Source organism: Pantherophis guttatus, chromosome 14 (assembly GCF_059756535.1).
Source record: "Pantherophis guttatus breed Tessera chromosome 14, ASM5975653v1, whole genome shotgun sequence".
In the NCBI taxonomy this organism is placed as follows: Eukaryota; Metazoa; Chordata; class Lepidosauria; order Squamata; family Colubridae; genus Pantherophis; species Pantherophis guttatus.
This window is the reverse complement of record NC_142076.1, coordinates 935,359-956,309: the sequence shown is the minus strand read 5'-3', so window position 1 is coordinate 956,309 and position 20,951 is coordinate 935,359. Positions and strand designations below refer to the sequence as shown.

Genomic DNA, 20,951 nt, shown 5'->3' with positions numbered 1-20,951 from the left:
CCAAGACAGGAAGTCCTTTTCAATATATAAAATGCAAGCAATTGTTCTTGCTATTATTGTAATTCTTCCAGGGAGGGTGAGAAATGTTTCTAGGGTTTTATGTTTCAGAATATGCTAAAATGATTTGGCTCCTATGCATTTTAATCCAGAGCATAAGAAGAAAAGCAGGAGCCTCTTTGAGAGTTGAAAAAAATATAATAAACTGTACAGTGGTTTTGGGTAGTGTTAGAACTGAACAGGATGGTCCAAAGCAGTGGTGAAATGCAGCCGGTTCTTTCTAGCTGGGGTATATGGGTAGCGCCGGCAGCGGGAGGCTCCACCCACCCACCCAGACGTCATTACATCCCGTTTTTGATGCTCTGCACATGCGCAGAGGTGTCATGTGCAAGCAAAGCAAGCATGCGTGCGCATGCTCCCATTTACGAATTTCACCCCTGGTCCAAATTCCAATTGGTTTATTGTGGACCCCTAAATCTCCATTGCTGTTGTGTTTCTCACTCTATGATCAAAAATCCTATCCAATACTCAAGCCTTTAGAGCAGTGTTTCTCAACCTTGACTAGTCTAAGACTTCAACTCCCAGAATTCCTCAGCCAGCATTGCTGGGAGTTGAAGTCCCCACTGTCTTAAGGTTGAGAAACACAGTGTTAGAGGAAGTATTTCCCCATTGTTGTTTGGCTGTTATATTTGAAGGACTGTGATGTTCCTACTCAATACTTACATCCACGGGAAGTGTGGTCTCCATCAGGAGCCTCTAATTAAAAGCCCTGAAGATGCTTTTAATCATGCACAATCAAGGGGGTGTTGGGTGCCTTCAAGCAAGCATTCTAATGTACACCAGCCTCCTGAATAAAATGTGCAGCAAACAGAACCTCTTTGCACACTGAAGCTTCTGTTCGCAATATTTTGCCCTAATCCAGAAGAAGCAGAGAAGTTAAATTTGGAGAATTACCAAAGAGGATGCAAGCATTTGCCATATCACACAAACAGCAACTGGGGAAGGGGGTTTAGCAGTCTTCAGCACATCCTTTGCCAAAGTTCAGCAGATGAGGGTACCAGAAGCCCCCTCAAACTATTTTTTCACTACCCAATTTAAGGCACATTCTCTTCCTCTCATGCCCCAGGAGGACACCTTTTAGGACACATGGGCAAGTGTGAAATTTGGCTACATATAAACATGAAACAGAGATCATAAACTGCAGTGATTAAGGTGCTGCACCAGAAAGCAGGAGACCAGGAGTTTTAGTTCTCCTTTAGGCAGAGACGGCAGCCAGGTAACATTAGTCTTAGGGCAATCCTTCTTCTTCATCCCACCATTTACAAGGTTATTGTTGATAAGAAAGCAGCAGGCAGGATGATATTATGACATCTTGAGTAATGCAGAAATAAAAGCAGGACAATAACGATAATCACACTGAGAAAATAGATGAGATGGGAGACTTGTGTGTTTACAAAATAGCTAACTTAGCTAGTCACCAAAAATCAACAATTGATCTCTACCAGCCCAAAGGCATAACTGCAAATAATTACAATACTTGGAAGCTGGTTTTCTTTCAAAAAACAGGACTAGGTGGGACATGCAAGCTGGGGAGCTCCAAAGAAATTGTCTCCCCTATGAGAGCAGCCATGAAACCAACAATGCCGTAGTTGCCTGTATGGTAGTAAGTTAACATTTTTTTCTAAGTGACTGGCAAGACAGCTTTTCCCTGAAAAATAACCAATTATTGTGCCCAATCACTTTTGGGCCATAGATAGGTACAGATATACAATTTAAGTCTCTGCTGCTAGACAGGTATGGGCACATAGGATTTCTATTCCGTTCTGTAACAAGATAAACCAAAATATCAGAATTATAACAGAGTTGGAAGGGACCTTGTAAGTCATCTAGTCCAGGGGTCACCAACCTTTCGGACCTCAGGGACCACTAAATTCAGAATTTTAAATCCCGTGGACCACTAATATGATCTGCCTAATGACCGGCTGGGTAGGCGTGGCTAGGTGGTCATGTGACTGTGGGTGTGGCCAACTTGATGTCACTCATGTCAAGGGGCGCCTCCCCAGCCTCTATTCAGCCATTCCTCGCCTCCCCGCTCAGACTCCTTAGGGCCCCAACAGGAAGCAGTTGTTGGAACTAAGCAGCCACCACGAGAAGGAGTTGGCCAAACAGCCTACTCAGTTCAAATTGGATCTGACCGAGAAGGAGGCTCAGCAGAAGCACCTCACTGAGGACTAGGAGCATAGGCTTTCCAAGCAGAGGGAAGACCTGCGGGAGTGCAAGGCCAGGTACTGGTGCCTGGAGGCTCAGCAGGCTGAGATAGTCAGTCAGTTCCAGGCCATGAGGCAGTCCCACTGGAACAAGGCCCTCCGGCTCTTTGCCAGCAGTGACACTTCCCTCCAGCCTTTACCCAAAGCCCCGCACCAGGAGGCTGAAGCAGACCCCAAGTTGGAATTTCTGCCCCCCTCTGACCCGCACAAAAAGACCCCAAAGGGGGAGACGCTGCAGCAACACAAATGTTCATTGCACATATCCAGCCCAGGGGCCGTAATTTGAGGATCCCTGTTTTAGTGCAATATAAAAAATGCAAATAATTTTTCTGTGGACCACCAAAATCTTCTCGCGGACCACCAGTGGTCCATGGACCACCAGTTGGTGACCACTGATCTAGTCCAACCCCCCACCACTCAAGCACAAAAACCTACACCATTTCTGACAGGTGGCAATCCAGTCTCTTCTTGAAAGCTTCCAGTGATGAAGCTTCTACAACATAGAATTGCATTTTTGACTGCCACCACACACTGTTGGCTCATATTTAATTGATTGTCCACTAAGACTCCCTCTTACAGTTACTGCTATTAAGTCAGGTTTCACCTAATCTATATGTGTACTTTTGGTTTTTCTAGCCTAAGACTTTATTTTTCTCTACGTTGAATTTCATTTCGTTAAATAGGGCCCAGTGTTCAAGTCTGTCGAGATCCATCTGGATCTTGAGTCTATCTTCCAGGGTGTTGACTATTCCTGCCATCTTAGTATAATCTGTGAATTTGATAAGTTCCCTTTCTATTCCCTCATCTAAGTCATTTATGAAGATATTGAAGAGTACTGCGCCTAAGATGGAACCTTGTGGTACCCCACTTCTTACTACCCTCTATGTAGACATAGTACCATTAAGGATGTCATTGTATCATTGAGTATGGTTTGTCAGCCAGTTACAAATCCAGCTGGTGGTGATCTATCCCACTTTTTTCTAGCTTACCAAGAAATAGGTTGTGGTCTACTTTGTCAAATGCCTTGCTGAAGTATACTATACTATATATAGTATACTATACTATACTATACTATACTCCACAGTATACTATGTGACATATACTATATGTACTATGTGAAGCATACTATGTAATGCATACTATGTAGAGTATGTGACCACTAGGTGGTCTACTTTGTCGAATGCCTTGCTGAAATATACTATACTAAGTAAGCCCACAGCATTTCGTTGGTCTCCTACTTTAGTCACTTTGTCAAAGAATGAAAGACCGATGCAAAGAATGAGTTAAGCAGCTCTGCTTTCTCTCTACTGCCTGTTATTTGCTTGCCATCTTCTCTCTTTAGTGGACCGGCTGTTTCCTTGATTTTTTTTTCTTGTTATTTATATGTTGTCAGCTAGGTTGGTCAGGAACCTATTCGATTTCTCACTTGATGCAGAATTAGTCTTCCAGTTGATTTTAGGGTAACTGAAGTCCCCAATTACTATTGTAATGTGTTTCCTACATATATTTAATTAGTTAGCAAAAAGTGCATCTATTTTCTCTGCTTGGTTGGGTGGCTTGTATGACACTTATGGCAATGTCATTCCTTTTTTCTTTTATATTGACCCATATGCATTCATATGGTATTTTTATATGTAATATTTATTGATATACCATATACAGTATTGTTTTAATACTGTATCAATACAGTAGTAAGAGTCTTCGTTGCACCATTCATTATTCCACCCTCCTCAGTCTGGACCTTTAGTCCAGCCAGCTAGAACATCTGGAGCAGCAACTTTACTCTCTGTAACTGAAGAACTGCCGTCATCTGAAGGCATCTGGCGCAAGAGCCCTACAGAAGCCAAAGATCAACCGGGCAGGAATTATGCTTGGAAGAAGAATGACCACTTGGGAGCACAGTTGGCAGAGCAATTCAGACCCCTTTTGGGTCATGCAACAAGTTTTGCTTAAATGGAGTTGTTGTGAATCCCGTTCCATCCTGACAATCTTCAGAAAGGCCAGAGCCAGCTTGCAAAAGGGCCTAACAAAGTGGAGGTTGTTTTCAATGTGTAAATCATAGGCAGGTAAGACAGGAAGCCAACAGGGATTCCTGGGGAGGCAGGAGGCACAGAATAACAGAGTTGGAAGGGAGCTTGGCAGTCTTCTATCAAACCTCAAACTTGAGCAGGAGAGCCTACACCATTCCAGACAAATGGCTGTCCAGTCTCTTAAAAACCTCCAGTGATGAAGCACCCATAACTTCTGAAGGCAAGTTCTGAAGGTTTCATTGATTCATTGTTCTCACTGTCAGGAAATTTCTCTTTAATTCTAGTTGGATCTTTCTTTGTTAAGCTTCCATTTATTACTTCCTGTCCTGCCCCAAGGTGCTTTAGAAAATAAATTGACCCACTCTTCTCTGTGACGGCCCCTCCAGTACTGGAAGACTGCTATCATATGTCCCCAAGTCCTTCTCTTTGTTAGAATAGACATTCCTAGTCTTTCAATTGTTCATCACAAGGGTTAGCCTCCAGTCCCCTAATCATCTTTGTTGCTCTTCTCTGCACTCTTTTTAGGATCTCAACATCTTTTTTATAATGTGAACTGGATGCAGGATTCCAAATGTGGTGTCACCAGCGCAGTATAAAGGGGTACTATACTGAACAATGGAAGATTGCCCCCAAAGCAAAGGAGTAACAGCATGCAGCATATGGCGGTGCTTAAAAGTTTGCAAACCCTTTTGAATCTTCAATATTTCTGCATAAATCTGTGATGACCTCTAGCTTTGTTTGAAAGTACAGTACAAAACTCAAGCCAGAGAAGATCCATGCACCGCCTGTCCTGGTTAACTGATTTCAGATGTTCTTTTAGGGAAGAAAAACACATGGAGAATCAACTGCCTGACTTCAGTTCCTGCTCTCATTACCTTCTTGAAGCCAGACCTAAGCAATGGGCTGCCCTGGATACAATGGGGCCAATAGACAGCTACTGATGCCTATCAAGCTCACAGTCCTTCCTAATTTTGAAAAGTGGTTTTGTAATCCAACAAGAATAAAAGCCCTGGGTTTCTTTGTAAGGGGGCTCCCCCCTCCTGAAAAAAAGCCAGAGAGAATCAGGAACAGGACTCAGAAAATTTTGAAACTGCCTTGGAATTTGCTATTAACTTGGGAGCTTTTAAAACTCACCAAGCACAGCAGAAAACTAGCCTGATCTTTTCTGAGGACTTTCCATCTCTGGAGCTCCTTGGGCAGAAATGGATCCCTTTCCTTATCTATGCTCATTGTATGGGGCTTATGGGCTGCTCCACACAATCACAATGCTGAGCGGTACACAATTTCAGCTCCAAAGGCCCCTGCCGAAAGGGGGGTTGAGCTCCACCAAGCAGTTAAAGGAGTTAAAACACCCTCAGAGGAATGTGAAATCCAGAGCCAAGAGTGGTTCAAACACTCTCCACGGAAGCCAAAAGTAAGTGATTGGGGGGAGGGGGCTGATCTGCTGGACTCCAGCCATGGGGGGAAAATCAACACCCTGGAAGGGAAGAACCCATTTGGTCTACACGCATTTCATATTCTTAGGAGTCCCTGAAAGAGAAAGGAAAGTCCCACTCTTAAAACCCAGAATAAAAGTAGCTACATTGAAAGAACAAAACTCTTTCCAGACGTTTTGGCAAGACACATTATATAAGCAGCGATTGGGGAAGTTGCATGGCTGCTGAAAGGGGGGGGGGGTCCCCATAAACACCCCACCACAACTCCATATGAGGAGCTACTACAGTCCTTTGGAACTTCCTGCCACCTCCTCTGCTTGACCACTGCAATTTCTGTGGTACTTTTCAATGATGGGCAAGGTAAGACTATTCTGTCAGAAATAAACTAAGATTTTCAATTATTCCAGGTTGGGCAATCTAAAGGATGCTGTCATTGTGTTAGCAATTCTGGGGACAAAGAGGCTGAAATGTCTTTTCAGACACACAACAGCATTAAACTATGATATAATAGATTATGTAGACATTGTCACAGACATTATGGCATATTGAATTCTGCAAACTCAGTTATGATTTCTTTAATAAATCATGGTTAAACAAAGCATGGGTGAGCACAGGTCACACTCATCATCTTGCCTGTCCTACTGTTGCCTCTATTTCAGTGCTATCTGAGTCACGCAACCTCCAAATGGGTGGACTTTGCCTCCCAGACTTCTCCTGCCCCACAAACATTGCTGAGAATTCTGGGAGTTGAAGTCCACACATCTGGAAGTTGCCAATCATGCTCAAAATCATGCCCCCACAACAAAACCCCTCTTTAATAGAGCTTCTGGATTTGGGCTAGAAAAATATTCTTTCGTCCTGCCAATAACCTTCTGCCACTCCTTGGTATCATCTCTACATCTCGCAGAAAACATGAGGCCCAGCAACATAACTGAATAATGGGGGATTTGCCTCCAAAGCCTCAACTCCTTCACCTTTGGAGCCTGGAGCAAAATGCCTTTGCCTGGCAAGGCCCCCGCCCACCCACCCGCCTGCCCTGCTGGGAATCTGCCGCTTCTTTGGTCCAGAAAACCACAGCACTTTGCACTCGGGTCCCCAGGAACAAAAACAGGCCTGGGCCAGCCCATCCTGATTTAATCTCCTTCCTCCTGCTTTGTGTTTCACTAAAAATACCGCTGCAGAGGAAATCTCTGCTCTGGGGTGGATCCCTTCCTTCTCAGGAGGGGTTTCCTGCCAACACCCCAATTCAAAGACAAGCAGGCGACCCAAGTTCTCAGGCCAGACCGGAGAAAACAGGGGAAGGGGCAGAGGAGGATGCTTTGAAGTAACACGGAGAGCATGGAGGGTGTGCACAACCCACGGCCTGACCTTTGCAAAACGTGGTTTGTTGAGCCAGCTGTACCGTTCTGGTTCACACAGCATCCTAGACCAGAACCACAGTTGCAATTCACATTAGACATTAAACTCACATCAAAAGAGTCATGTTATATTTCACCATGGAGTTAATTAATGGAATTAACTTAAATTAATGTAGTTTTAAAACAAGGGTTAGGACAAGTGTGATGTGTAAAGCAGGACCCTACATTTGACCCTACGTGGTCAAAATAATACACAGTTTAACCTGATGCATAAACTGTGGTTTGCAAATGCTAACCACATTATATAGACATGGCTTCTTCTATAAACTATGGTTAAAACAAACTACAACCTGGAAGGCTATATGAAGCATCAGGTGACTGGGCCATCTCACTCCATTTATTTATTCAGATTCTCAACCGCTTTGCATGTCAAATCATAATTCCGTGATAAAACAAACCCCCAAGAGGTCACCCTTCCCATCCTCAGGAAAAGAGGAGCCAGGACAGCCTACCGTAATTCAAAGCTCACCCATTTATCGTCAGGGATCCATTTAAAGGTTGGGTCAAACATATTCCATACTGTTGGGGCTGCCATACAAAAGCTTCGCCTCCTGGTCACATTCCTCTTACTTCTTGAGGAGGTGGGACCTTTAGCAGACCCACCTAGACAACAGTTGGGCAAGGTACCATGCTGTGGTGTACAGGGCTTTAGAGGGGATAACCAGCACCCTGAATTGAGCCAAGAAATCTACAGATGCAATTCTACAATAGCGGCTTTCCCCAACTTGCTGACAGCCTGCTACATTCTGTCCTAATGAAGCTTCTAAATTACTTTCAAATGCAGCCCTAAGTTGAATACCCGGCAGTGGTCCACCTGCACAGGGATCAAGGGATGAGTTACTGTCACCAAGACCCCCTGATCTTGGTAAGGCAAGGCTGCAACTAATGCATCGAGCAAAGCCATCACCACCACCCACACCCCAATATGGATGGGAGGGCATCATTAAGTAATGTCAGCATTTGTTGATGTTCTTCCAACCGTTCTCTCCTAGAGGCAGATGTTCAATATTCAGGGGAGAGAATTAAGCCCACAATTCTCCCACTGGAGCTACTACAGGGTGCTCAATTGTGCTTCCCCCACAAATATTGAGTGGAGCCTCTTCATCAGAGAGAGCAGAATCACTGCACAACGGGGAGCTTCCACTCCAACTTCTGCAGGCTATCCTGAAGATACCATAGTCAATAGTTTCTAAGAGGATCTAGGACGACCAGGAGAATGACTTCCTCCAACAAAGGTCATCCATCAAGGCAAACAATGCCATTTCCATCCTGAGACCAGACTGAATCCGATTTGGATTATCTGCTTCTTCCAAGACCTTCTACAGTTGTGACCTTTGCTAAGAACAGAAGGTTGGAGAAAGATGGAAGTTCTCAAAGATGGCTGGATTGAGAGATGGGTTCTTGATGGAGGCAGAGGGCATCTCCCCTTTCCCCAGAGAAGCATGAGCCACTTCACAATTCCAGCAGCATGCATCCTGCCTGACCTTATGACCAAACCAAGAGGGGCAAGGATCTAGTATGAATATTTTCTATTATTTTCCAGTATGCTTGAAAAACCATGGGGAGTCAAGCCTGATGATCCTTGGAGAGAAGACCACGAGAAAATGCCCAGTCTGCAGGCTACACTGGGAGTTCCAAAGAACATCCCTGCAGGCAACAGTGGGATGCCATATCTCTCTTCTTCCTCCCACGGGGCTGAATCCCTGGGCACAGAGAGAACGGGGAAAAGACAAACCAAAGATGCTTATAAACATTGTCTAGAATGGGAAAACCACAATTCCACCCCCCAAAAAATATAAATGCAAACATCTGATTGCATAAACCAACCTTCCCCAGAAGCAAATCTCTAAGTCAACTGAAGAGTAATCATTTGCAGTTTAACCAATTCTTAAAGGAGGCCTGGCGAAAGCATCAGAGACTTCGGTCACAAAGCCTGGGTCTTGCATGCGCTACGACCCTCAGACTGGACCCAGCGACACTGGCAAAGCCTTTGGGGAAGGCAAAGCTCATTCTTCAAATATGGTTTTCATTTTTAAAAAGGGACGTTCTTTGCAGCCTCCCGCAAAACAGGCGAGGGCGACACCCAAGTGCCCCTTTTGTACGCCAGCCATTGTGTTCCTCAGCTGACACAGGGCAAACAATGCAGCGCTGTTTCTACTGGCCTGAGAAGAGGATCGCAAGGTGCCAGGCGGTCAGAGGTCCCAGTAAGGCTCGGCTGATTCACTCAGAGCCCTGTCTCCATTCATGCATCAGCTTTAACCATTGTTCCTTCATTCCTGGGCATGTGATAAAACTGGATTTCAAATCCTTTAGTGCCCCCAATCTCTTGGGGGACCCAGATTATCAGGGTAATTCTGTCCTTTTATCACCTACTCTTGCATTTTAGCAGACAATCTGAGGCAGGCAGCAAAAATTCAGCCAACCACCAGCTGGTAGCAGAGACTTTGTATCCTCTCTATCTTTTGGCATCTGCTGCTTGTCAGTATTTTTGCAGCCCAGACCTGATAACCAAAATGCAATGTCTGATTCAGTTAATTTCAGAATCTTTTCTAGTCCATTTCATGCAGAAGATTACTTGATTGTATCTGCTTTTCTAAAATGCACAAGTTCCCTAACAAGTAAAAGTGCTTGGACAGCAACATTTAGCTCTGCAGTGCATCAGAACTTCTGTTGCCTGAAAGTTGCATCTAAGAACAATTGGGGGCAGCCTGCACAAAATAAGGACCATCAGCTGATACGCCATCTGTTTAACGGAGGTTCTACTGTCTGCCATAAATGTCGGACCAGCCTTTACCGGAGGCTTTGCCAGCATGACCGTCCTGGCTGTGTACACTCAACCCTCTCGAGCACAGTAGGGTGGAGGGTGCGCCAAAGCTTAACATGTCACAGACAAACTGGGAAGCAGGTGGGCAGTTCCTACCGAGCTCTGAAATGACAGCATGCCTTCCTTCCGTCTGTTTATTTGCCCTCTCCTCTCCATTACTAGCAAACATAGAAGGATGTGACAAACTGACACGCTAATGTGCTCTTGCACCGCTTTATACAGGTGGCAGAAGTGAATTCTTTGTCACACAACTGCAGAGCCATTAAAGGGGTTGACCATAAGGCACACACAACTGTATCAAGAGCATCGTTTTGCAACAGCTGTTAGTTCAGAGATGCATATTTCCTCCTCCACTCCTACAGCTGTTCCGGGACATTCTTTTCTCCAGTTTGTTTGGAGTTCATGAGATCAAGATTTGAGCCCCCTCACCCCATCCTCCAGAAAAAAGTGCAACCTCCTTCTGGAACTCAAAATCCTACTGGGTCTCCCCACCCCCACCCAGTGCTGTATTCCCAGCAGATGTCACTTAGGTTTCCTAAAGCTGACCCGACAGTGACCGTTCTCTGCTACTCCACTTTGTTTTTCTAAGGGAAAAGCCAACCAAGAGCGGAAACGAGTCTGCAGGGGAGTCGATGGGACATGCTGGCGTTCCCAGGACCCATTTTAATCAAGGTTCCTGGTTCGTGGATCCCTGTGCTACAGCAATGTACATAAAATGCATTTACAAATCCATGCTGTGTTCATAGGGAGACAGACAAGCTGCCTCAAACATTTGCATAAAACATGGGAGTTATGGCTGAGCCTCTCTGTTAATTTGTCATTTTTCGGCATTAAATCAAAAGGAAACTATCCACCAGGTTCATCCAAATGGAAATGAAACTGACCACGTCATTTCAGCAATCAAGATCAAATAGCGCAAAATTAGCACTCCAAACATTTGTAGACTAATGCTATTAAATGAATAAATATTGTTACCACTTAACGTCAATATGTGGTCCTTGACTTACAACCGGTTGCTTAAAGACAGTTCAAAGTTACAACGGTCTTGGTGAAAGTGATTTACACCCTGTTGTCAAAGTTACGACTGTCACACTGCCTTCATGATCACGTGATCAAATTTGGGAGCTTGGCAACCAGTTCACCTTTCCCGCCGGCTGCAGCCTCTTGCGGTCCCATGATCGGGATTTGTAACCTTTCCAGTCTGTTTCCACCCAGCAACATCAACTGGGGAAGCTGGATTCACTTAACAACTGCAAGATTTACTTAATAACCATGGGGTTTGCTTAACAACCACTGAAGAAATGGCCATAAAATCAAGTTTGGTTATGTGATGACTCATTTAACAACCATATTACTTAGGGACCAAAATCCCAGTCCCAATTGTAGTCATAAATTGAGTAACTGACTTTAGACAATCTCCAAAGCTGAATCTCATGAGTTGCCTGGATGGAAGAGCCTGCAAAACCCCAGGGCTCCAGGCTAGACGTAGGAATGGGGAAAAGCTCCCTGGGAAGGGCAGCAGGAAAGCACTTCCATACTGCTGGACACAGATGCCCCCAGGAAGTCCCCAGGCACCCAGCTAGAGTCCCGGGAGTTTTCTCTTGATACCGGTCTGGCTCTTTGGAGGAAGCGCGGGGGGAGAAGGCTCAGCTGCCTGGTATCCAAGCAGAACTACGATCCCCCCCCCCAGAACTTGCCACAGCAGCCATGGGCAGGGCCAGTCAAGTGGCAGAATCAGCCACTCCGGGTCTGGCTGTGCTTCTGTTGTAATGTGGGCATGCATCGACTTCCTCTGCAAAACAGCTTCTCCTCCCTGCTGCCACTGGCATTCTCTTGCCCTCTGCCATTCCGAACCCTCATGCAGAACGGCCTTCCTGCTGGGCTCAAAGCCTTCCACTCCACCTGTTCTCCATGGCAATTGCCCACACGGAACTCCCTCGCTCCTCTGGCATCCCCACCCATCCTCCAGCTCTCGTTCTCTGTACAAGGGGGAGAAATTGAGGCAAGGGAGGGGAACGGTTTGAATTCACCCTGGAAGGCAAAACAAAGTGACTCTGCATCAGCTGAGCTGCTATTCAAAACGCCTGCTTTTCTAAACCCAGCAACAGTTTGCACACTGTTAAAAAATGCAATCAGAGAAAACTCACTCCTAATTATGAAACAAAGGTCCAGAAATGTTTGAAAAAAAAACAGATAATATTAGGCAAAACTGCCAGCAACATTTGTTTGGAGAAATCAGCTCACATGTCATTTGGAATGGAGACTTTAAAAAAGATTTCTCAAGTTCAACAAAGCAAACCTGATACATTCACAAAATTGACTAACTCAAAAAACCGGAATTTGACAGATTTGGAGAAATGAGACGCTGCCAGGAACAAAAACTGGTATTTAGATCTTTCACCACTGCCGGGTTCCTCCAATGTCAGATGGTCCAACAAGGAAAGGCCAGCCCAGCAACATGCAGGTTCAGTGTTCGGAAAGGGGTTGCAACCCAAATATTGATCTGGGGGAGAGACAAGGTGACTTGCAAGGAATGGTATAAAGAACCTTGGACCACCCCGAGGCTAGATCAGGCCACGGAGGGCCCCGCCCAGCCTTTGGGGTCCCTCCGCAGATGCACCTGGTAGCATCCAAGATGGAGAAGACAGGCCTCTTCTGAGGGGCTCCAGGGCTGGCACTTCAGGGCCCCGGGGCCTCACCTCCACTCCCGCTAAGCTCTGCAGACAGTGACAGAGGAAACCTTTACCGCTGCACTTCCCCTCCATCTCCGGGAACAGCCAGACAGCCTTACCTTCTTCCCACTCTCCGAATCTAAACTGTGCTTGTGCCTTTTCAGGCTCCTGCTGCTCAGCTCGGCTGGAGCCTTCCAGGAGTCTCCGTTGCTGGAATTGGGCCCTTTGGTTAGTGGCGCTTCAGGGTTTGCCACCATGACCAGCCGCCCCGCCTCCTCAGAGCACGTCAGGTGTCGACTCCGGAAGTGCTCATCAGACTCTTTGTCCACCACCAGCAACTGGGTCTCGGTTTCAATTGCTTTGATGCGCTGCACAACCTGGGGAAGGACAGGTGGGCGAAGGGAGAAGAAGAAAGCATCAGAAAGACCCTCAAAAAGAATGGGATTTTGCTTTAAATAACTGGTAAATGAGAATAATACAAGGGATATAATAAATTGTCAAATAAGAGAATTTTGGATATGGGATTAAGCATAAAAGATTTGTAAAAAAAAATTTAAAAAAATGGGATTTTGCTAAATAGGAAAAAAAAAATCTCCTGAACAGCATTTATAGGAGAGCAGAAATACAGTCCCTTTCAGCTGATATTCAAAACGCAGGGCAGCAACTGTGGTGGTTTTTCCTTTGGCTGGGAAAGTGGCGAAAGGGAGCTTCTCAGGGGAGGTCAGTCTGGCCCCAAGTGCCAAAGAGGAAGGGAGACGCTTGAGGCTGGTTAAATCAATTGCAGTTCTTAGATTCACACGTTGCTCTACATCTGCGGTTCCTAGTTATCCCTTGACGAGGGCCAGGAAGATCTTCCAGCTGCCAAAAAGTTCTCCAGGGTAGAAAGGGAGGACTCCATCAAGCAGCTGGGTCTTTTCCTGGGGTTCGGGCCTTAATAAACCACCCCACAAAAGAGCTTTGTTTTCCTTGAAGACATTTTGCTTCTTGTTCAAGAAGCTTCTCCAGTTCAGTTCCCAGAAAAAACATCAAGCCCTATAAGCTCGGGGCAACCCCATCCGTTCTCTCCACTGCAGGGAAAACGTTCAGGGACAGACCCCGTCCACAGCATGGCTTGGTATCCTAAAGCTACTTCACACAACTCAGCATCTGGGGAGGATGCTGACCAATGGTCTGGCACTGTGTGAACCATCCTCCCAACTCTTCCATTTCTGCCTTGAAGACAAAGTTCTGAACCCGGCCCCATGGACGAGGAATTTGGGCCCTCAAATGGGCTCCTCTGCCTGGCCAAGCCAAAAGCCAGTGAGAAGCAACCCCCGCAATGCACCCTTGCAAGCTGCCAGTGCTGCCATCCATAGCTCAACATCCGAAAACCATCTGCTGCCTTTCAGTTGCATTTGCAGATGCCTTTAATTTTCTTAGGACTGGTTCAAACCTTTGCAACACGTTCCCACAACAAGCTGCAAAGGGAGTTTGGAAAGTTCTCCCCCCCCCCCACAACATATTGCAAGTAGCCCTACCTGATAGGAGAGGCCCACCCCTTCCCTCTGCCTCTTAGAGACTTTCTTAGGCAGAGGTGAAATTGTTTTTTAAGCAGGTGCTAGGTAAGCTGTTCAGTATCTCAAGCAGCGAGTTGAGCATAAAACATTTTAGTAAACATGGGGAGCACCCAGTCACAGGCGGAATCTGCCTCTGAATCTGGAGTGTGTTTCAGGACTCATTGTGGCCGGAACCAACAGAGCTTTTTTATAGCTGTTGCACCTATAGACAGTGATGACTTACAGCAGCTTTGGATCATCATTAATATTACATGGAGAAAAGCATTTGCTTTGATTAAAGAGAAGGAGCAACTGCCAGGAAGGGCTTTGCACAGCTTCATCTGAAGTACCAGTTTTCTATATCAGGCTGCCAGGTCTTCCTCCAGACAGTAACTCATGTTGTGGTGATCTCAAGACTTGACTATTGCAATATGCTCTATGAGGAGCTGCCCTTGAAGACCACTCAGAAGCTCCAACCAGCCCAGAAGGCAGTGATGGGCATGCTCTAATATGCTCATGTAATGCTGCTGTTTTGCCAGCGGCACTAGTTGCCCACACAGCATCTGTCCCCAGGAACCCTGCAGGTCAGTGTGCTTCAGGTTCCTTCAATAAGGCAAGGCTGTCTATTGAGACCCCTCCTCTGGGACAGGCAGACCTGAACAACCCCCTCCCTGTGGGTGTTTGGAAGCGGCCTGAGGCCTGAAGACGTGGCTCTTCACCTGGGTCTTTGCAGAGGCTTTTAATCCAGAAAATGGCGGCCTTCTTTTGTTTCCACCCAGTTTGTTATCCTGTCATCTCTGTCTTCCTTTTTGTTTCCTGTCATTTTTCTTGCCCTCCAAGGGAAAAAAACATTTCGATGACATTCCATGAGTGGAGCAAGGCATTTCTGCCCCCTCCTTTAATGTCAGGTGGTTATGTGGACACCCTGCCCTTCACTGCCCTTCACTCTAGGGCTCTGCAGCTTCCCCTTCCTTCAGTCCCACACCTGGCACAAGGGGGCCTTTTTAGTGGCAACACTAAATCTCTCCTCCTGCTGATGTTTGGAAAAAAGATCCCACTCAACTTCTCAACTTTGATGGAGACATTCTGAAGTTGAACAAGCTGGCTGGGAAGAACCTGAAAAAGCTCCTTGGTGACCATCCTGCAGAACATCCAGAAATGGAGCCTCTGCTTCAAGATGCCCACTTAGGAAGCACCCCAGTTCTCCATAAGAGCCTCCGTCTTATTATCAGTAGGTGCTGCACGGACTCAGATCCACAAGGAATTATGGATTAGAATCTGAGCATTGTGAAATCAGGATCTGAAGAAATGATTCAGGTTGGCTGCACTTTCACTTCTTAATAAGCATGCCTGGAATTGCCCTGAAGACAAGGAAAGAGCCTTGTGGTTTGGAGTCCAAAATGTCAACTGTAAATACAGACATAAACACACATGCCGAGACAGAAACATGCAAAACGTTTCAGCTAAAAGCTGACTGATTAGTGCTATGAGGAAATATTCATTTAGCAGTATCAAAGGAGGAGATCATGGCTCTATGATTTCATGATTCAAGGAGCGATGCTAGCCCAAGAAGTCACTTCTTCTGTTCTTTCCAACAGGGAGCCAGAACCAAGGTTGCTGGGAATTCTGGAACTTGTAGTCCTAATGCATTTGTGGGCCAATATGACACAAGTTGGGTAAACACACCAAGGTTTACTCAGCCACAACTGCCTGGGTCCACCTGGCACATTAAGCAGGAAATCAGGGTGTGCAAATTATAGTTGCCAGGCTTTACAATGCAATTATACAAAGAGGTTTCTCTACCTCTTACCTCTCTAATACAGAGATATCAGTAGAACAACTCAGAAATTAAAACATTCAGGAGAAATCAAATAAACTATATTGTGACTTAAAGAGTTGTGTGAACCGGACTGGGATTCAGAAAAACACTGCCAGATTCAACTAATGGCCTCAAATACATTGCGGATTTTCCAGTTTAATTCCACGGTCACTCATGAACAACCCCTCACCCCGGTGAGCTCTGAACCTCTCAGTTACACTCTGTTTCTCAAGCCTTTACAATTTCGAGCTGTGTGGACTGCAACTCCCAGAATTCCGAAGCCAGCGTGCTTGTTAAAGTCCACAAATGTTAAAGTTGCTGAGGTTGAAAAACCCTGGCCTGCACCATGAAGGAGAATTGGGAAGCCCCTTTGGAGAAAAATCAACAAATGGGTCCCATTCAAGGTCTCAAACTTGCAAAAGCAGCACTAGCAGCCAATAGCAATGATGCCACAAGGATGACACACAGCCAGCAGTATTCTCATGCAAAGGCAGCCATTCAGTCCTTGAATCCCCCCTACATCTGATGCAAGAATGTAAGTCACAACAGCGTTTGCATAATGACATCATCGCACAGAATGGGAGGAAGGGACCTTGGAGGTCTCCTAGTCCTACCCCCTGCTCAAGGCAGGAGCCTTCTGCCATCCCAGTCAAATGATTTATCTCCCCCCCCTCACACACCTATGTCTTGGAATGCACCTCTTAATTCTCCCCCGTGTGAGAATTCTGCTGCAGGATCCATTGGTTGTGTTTTCATGATCCCAAACCCAGATTAACAAAGCCAAATGGAATCCAGTTCCCACAATACGCTGACTGACAAGCTTCCCAAAGGCATTTTAGCTTCATCTGGGGTGCCTTCAAAGCAGCAAGTGAGAACAGAACGAGCTGAAAGTATTGTGGTGTTCCATCCTGCACGCCAGTCCCCAGCACTAGCCCATAAGAACATGCTTTAGCCACCTGCTTATACATTTACAGCTGGGAAAAAGAGGATGCGTCCCCACCTGGTCACCCAAATGTGGCTGTTGTTCACCCCAAGGCAGACAAGTCCCCCTGTGTGGCTGACAGCAGAAGGCAGCTCTTCCTGCCTTCCTAAGCAGCTCGCTGCTTCCCGCCACCAGTGGTTATTAGCAGGCACCCTGAGGCCTCCTTTTCTGAGGGACAACCAGGAAGTCTTGATTCCTCTCCTGGTTGGCCGATGGGCATGACTGCAGGTCCGGGGCTGCCCTCTCAGGTACATTCAATGGGAGGGAGATGGGAACGTGAATCAATCCACCCCACTTGACCTTCCATGTCCAAATAAAAGGCCTGGAAAATTTCCAGGGCGGATTTCAATGTGCTCAATTCTCCCCATTAGGCTGATCTCCAACATCAGCCACTCAGCAAACAAGTTTCGGTTAAGCAGAAGTTGCAGAAAGGTGTCTGCAGGGATGCCAGAGGTGCTGCCGAAAGGCGGGAAGGAAGCCTGGAGCCAAGGAAAGCAGAGCGAGGTAAGTGAGACAGTGACAAGCGAGCCACATCCAGAGAGACCACGGTTCTCCTGGGGAGTGGCCACCTGGTCTCTGAATCCCCTCTGAAACGCAGTTAGTCTCCTTGCTGGCAAGAGCTGCGCTATGGACTTAGGCAAAGCAGGGCAAGCTGACTCTCTGCAGCCTCCAGGCCAAAAAGCAGAGTATCAATCAAAGACACAAATCCGCCTCCCCACTCCACACAGACAAGGCCAGCAGCCACTGCTGTCTTTTCCTTCCTTCCTTCCTTCCTTCCTTCCACCTGCTCATTTCTCACTCGTTTGGCCGGCTTCCAGCCCAGGCTCCTGGTCATGAGAACTTCATTAACATCACCCCTTTCATTATAAATGCACCTTCTCCGTCGCCTTGGCTCCCTGCAGCGGATAGCTCAGTTCCCTGTGATTCTGCCCCAAAGGAGGAGGGGAAAGGGCCAGGACCACCAGCCAGAGGCTCCCTCTCAGCCTAGCCTGCCTCGCAAGGCTGGTGCTGGCAGGGAAAAAAGGTTGGGGTTATGTTAGAAAAGCAGGAGGAAAGGCAGGACCCGACTAAATCATGATAAAGTTGCACAGCCCTGCTCCTCATTCAGGACACTTGATGGATGGCGGCCTGCGTGTGGCCCTCCAGTCTTATAATTTCTCTCCTGACTAAAACATCTCAATTACCACCAAAGAGCTGCTACGGGATGCCTTATTTTGGGATATTATTATGGGATAGCTTATTTATTTTCCGCTTTTGAGGCCAAGCGGCAGGAACCTCAGCCCCAGAGTCCCCCTTGTTTTGTCTCTGAACACAACAGACGTCCTTTAACGCTTCCATCCGCAGAGCCCCAAATGAGACCCCTGCCTGCCCTTTGAAAGCAGCTTTGGGCTCAGCCCCCTCCCCCAGCAGATGCAGAAAAGGAGACTGCTCCCCCCCCCACCAACACTGTCACAAGGGAAGACACACAAGCTTGGCAGATCTAACATGCCCATCAAGCAAACGAGGTTTTGCCCTCTCTAGAGGGGTGGCAAGGAAGCCTCCATGGAGGCCTCTCCTCATTTTAATCTTATACCAACCCTGTCAGTGTCAGTCAGTTTAGGTGACAGAGAGTAACTGGCCAAACTTCCCAATGAGCTCCAGCTGTGTATGGTCTCTCTTCCCAGTCCAGGATCAGCGCTTTATCTGGGACCTTTCTCTTTATTGTGGGGCCAACCCCCAGGACCCCCCAGCCTGTGAATCCTCTCCATTTTCCGGGGCCTTTGGATGGCTCATTTGAGCGGGTCCTCCAGGCACAAGGCTTGTTTTGTTTACACAGCAGGGGAAGGGAGGGCTCCGTTTACATACTAAACTTTCCTGCCGCAAGTCCTCCGAAGCAGCTTGAAGGGAAGGGGGTCCCTCACTTCTCCAGGCTTGAAACGGGGGGGGGGGGAGGAATCCAGCAGGCTGACATGTTGTTTCTCCCTTCCCTGCGCATGGGTAGTTTCCATGTAAATCCCCCTTAAACCACAGCTGTAGATGCACCCGCCAGGTTTCCTGATCTCCATCACTGCAACAGCCACTGGCACCCAGACACCTCTGGGGATGTTGGGACCGATTTTCCAGAATTCCCAGCCAGTCTGGCTTCCCATGAGAATCCTGGGACACTCCAAAACCGCCTGCCGCCTGAGGCTTAACCTGGCAGGCCCCTCGAGGCCCCTCCCAGAAGTAGCCCCTCTGCCCTGATTTAAAGGTGGAAACAGCCCAGATGTGCAAAAGGGAGATGGCGGGGGCCTTTGCGAGAGTTTGGCTCCTGAGCCCCCCAAGCCGAGGCAGGTCCCTCGGCTTGCCTGCCCTGATAACTCAGGGAGGAGCCCGCCAAGACCCTTATCTGCCGGGGGCAGCCGGGCATCTTCCCCGCTCCAAGTGCTCCGGAGCACCCTTCCGTCGGGGGCCAAAGCGGCCGAAGAGCGGCTGATTCGGGGCCACCCGCGGGTCTGGGGCCCCGGAGTTTGGGTACCGGAGGGGGAGCCGCGGGCGATTCAGGGCTGAGGCGCTCGGAGCCCCCCGCCCGCCGCGCTTTTAAGGGCTCCGGCGGCCCGGCTCTTCCAGCTAGACTGCGCCGCCCGGGGAGGCTCGTCTGCCCGCCCGGCGGACCCACCTGGAGGTGCGTCTCCTTCTCCACGTTGACGCCGTTGACTTCGAGCAGGCGGTCCCCGGCGCGCAGCCCCGCCGCCTCGGCCGGCGAGCCGGGCTCGACCTTGCGGATGAACTGGCCGCTCTTGCCCTTCTCGCCGTGCAGGTGGAAGCCGTAGCCCTGCTCGCCGCGCAGCATCTGGCAGAGGCGCGGCTGGCGGCGGGGCGCGCCCTGCTCCATGGCCGGCCGCCGCTCCTGGCTCCGCTCCGCTCCCGACGGCCCGGCCGGGCGAGCAACAGCCAGCCAGCCAGCGGGGCGGCGCTCGGCGCGGGGGCGTCTCCGGGCCGCCCCGGCCGCCCCCGCGCCCGCCCCGCGCTCCGCAACGGCGCCCACAGCGCCCGCAGGCGGCCAGCGGCCAGGCCGGCCCGCAGCTCCCCGGCTCCGGCGGGGCTGCGCGACCCGCTCCCCGCCCCCTGCGCCAGGACGCCGCCCCGCCCGCCGCCCGGGCAGGCGAGGAGCGGGGCGGAGGCGGGCGGAGCGGAGCGCCTCTGGGCGCGTGCAGAGCGCGGAGCGAGCGAGCGCAGCCCCGCTCTGGCCCCTCCCGCCAGGCACCGGCTGGGAGGAAAAGGGAGCTGCGGCGGCCGGACTCCGCGGCGCATCATCCGTGCAGTTGGGAGCGGAGCCCGAGCCGCCTCCGGCTCTTTCGGGCAAGTCTGGCTTGCGAGGGGGCGGACGGGGCCTCGGCCCTTTCGGGGACCCAGAGTGGCCTGGTTCTTCCGCAGAGCCAGCAAGGGCGGCTAGCTCAATGAAGCGGCGTTGAGCAAAGCAGGGCTCGAAGGGGGCCCTCGGGAGACTTTCCCAAGGCCAACCTGGCTCGGGCTCAGCCTGAGGGGCATCGGAGCCGCCATTCCGGGGCAGCTGAGTAAGTTCAAGCAGCTGCTCTGGGTTTCAACCCCGCCCCCCCGCCAGCCAGGGCTACCTGCAGGGAAGGTGCTTTTGTTCATTCAGAGAACGCCGGAGCCTCCGAATGAGCGCTTGGGCCGTTGAGCGGGAGCTGCTTGGATGCCAGCAAAATACACTGAGACGCTTTTCCGCTGATTCCGGCCCCCCCTCCGCCTTTCGGCAGGTGTCCTGCAGGTGTTCTGTGGCACCCAGAGCAGAGCAGGCAGAAAGGCGGTTTCAGGCTCATTGGGGAGCAACCTGTTCAAAGCGAATTCCTCTCTTGTGGCTTTCAGGCCTCGTCCTGGTCTCAGTCATGCAGCCAACTTAATATCCCAGGGGCTTCGAATGGCTGGGAACAGCCAGGACCCAGTATGCTGGCTAAAACAATTTAGCAGCTGAAAGAAGAGAGATCAGA

The 20,951-nt window shown here is 48.8% G+C and overlaps 1 protein-coding gene across 2 annotated transcripts in view; it reads right to left on the bottom strand.

Moving 5' to 3' along the window:
- Nucleotides 1-19,950, bottom strand: part of NHERF2 (NHERF family PDZ scaffold protein 2) — a 90,331-nt gene extending 70,381 nt beyond the window's left edge. The window contains exons 1-2 of one of the 2 annotated variants that reach the window (XM_034420658.3): nucleotides 19,619-19,950; nucleotides 12,764-13,021 (exon numbers count right to left, since the gene is read on the bottom strand). In XM_034420658.3, coding sequence (XP_034276549.2) covers nucleotides 12,764-13,021; nucleotides 19,619-19,834 — 474 coding nt within the window. In that variant the 5' untranslated portion in view covers nucleotides 19,835-19,950. The remainder of the gene's footprint in view (nucleotides 1-12,763; nucleotides 13,022-19,618) is intronic. The other variant, XM_034420659.3, reaches the window with a different exon arrangement.
- Between the last annotated feature and the right edge of the window lie 1,001 nt (nucleotides 19,951-20,951).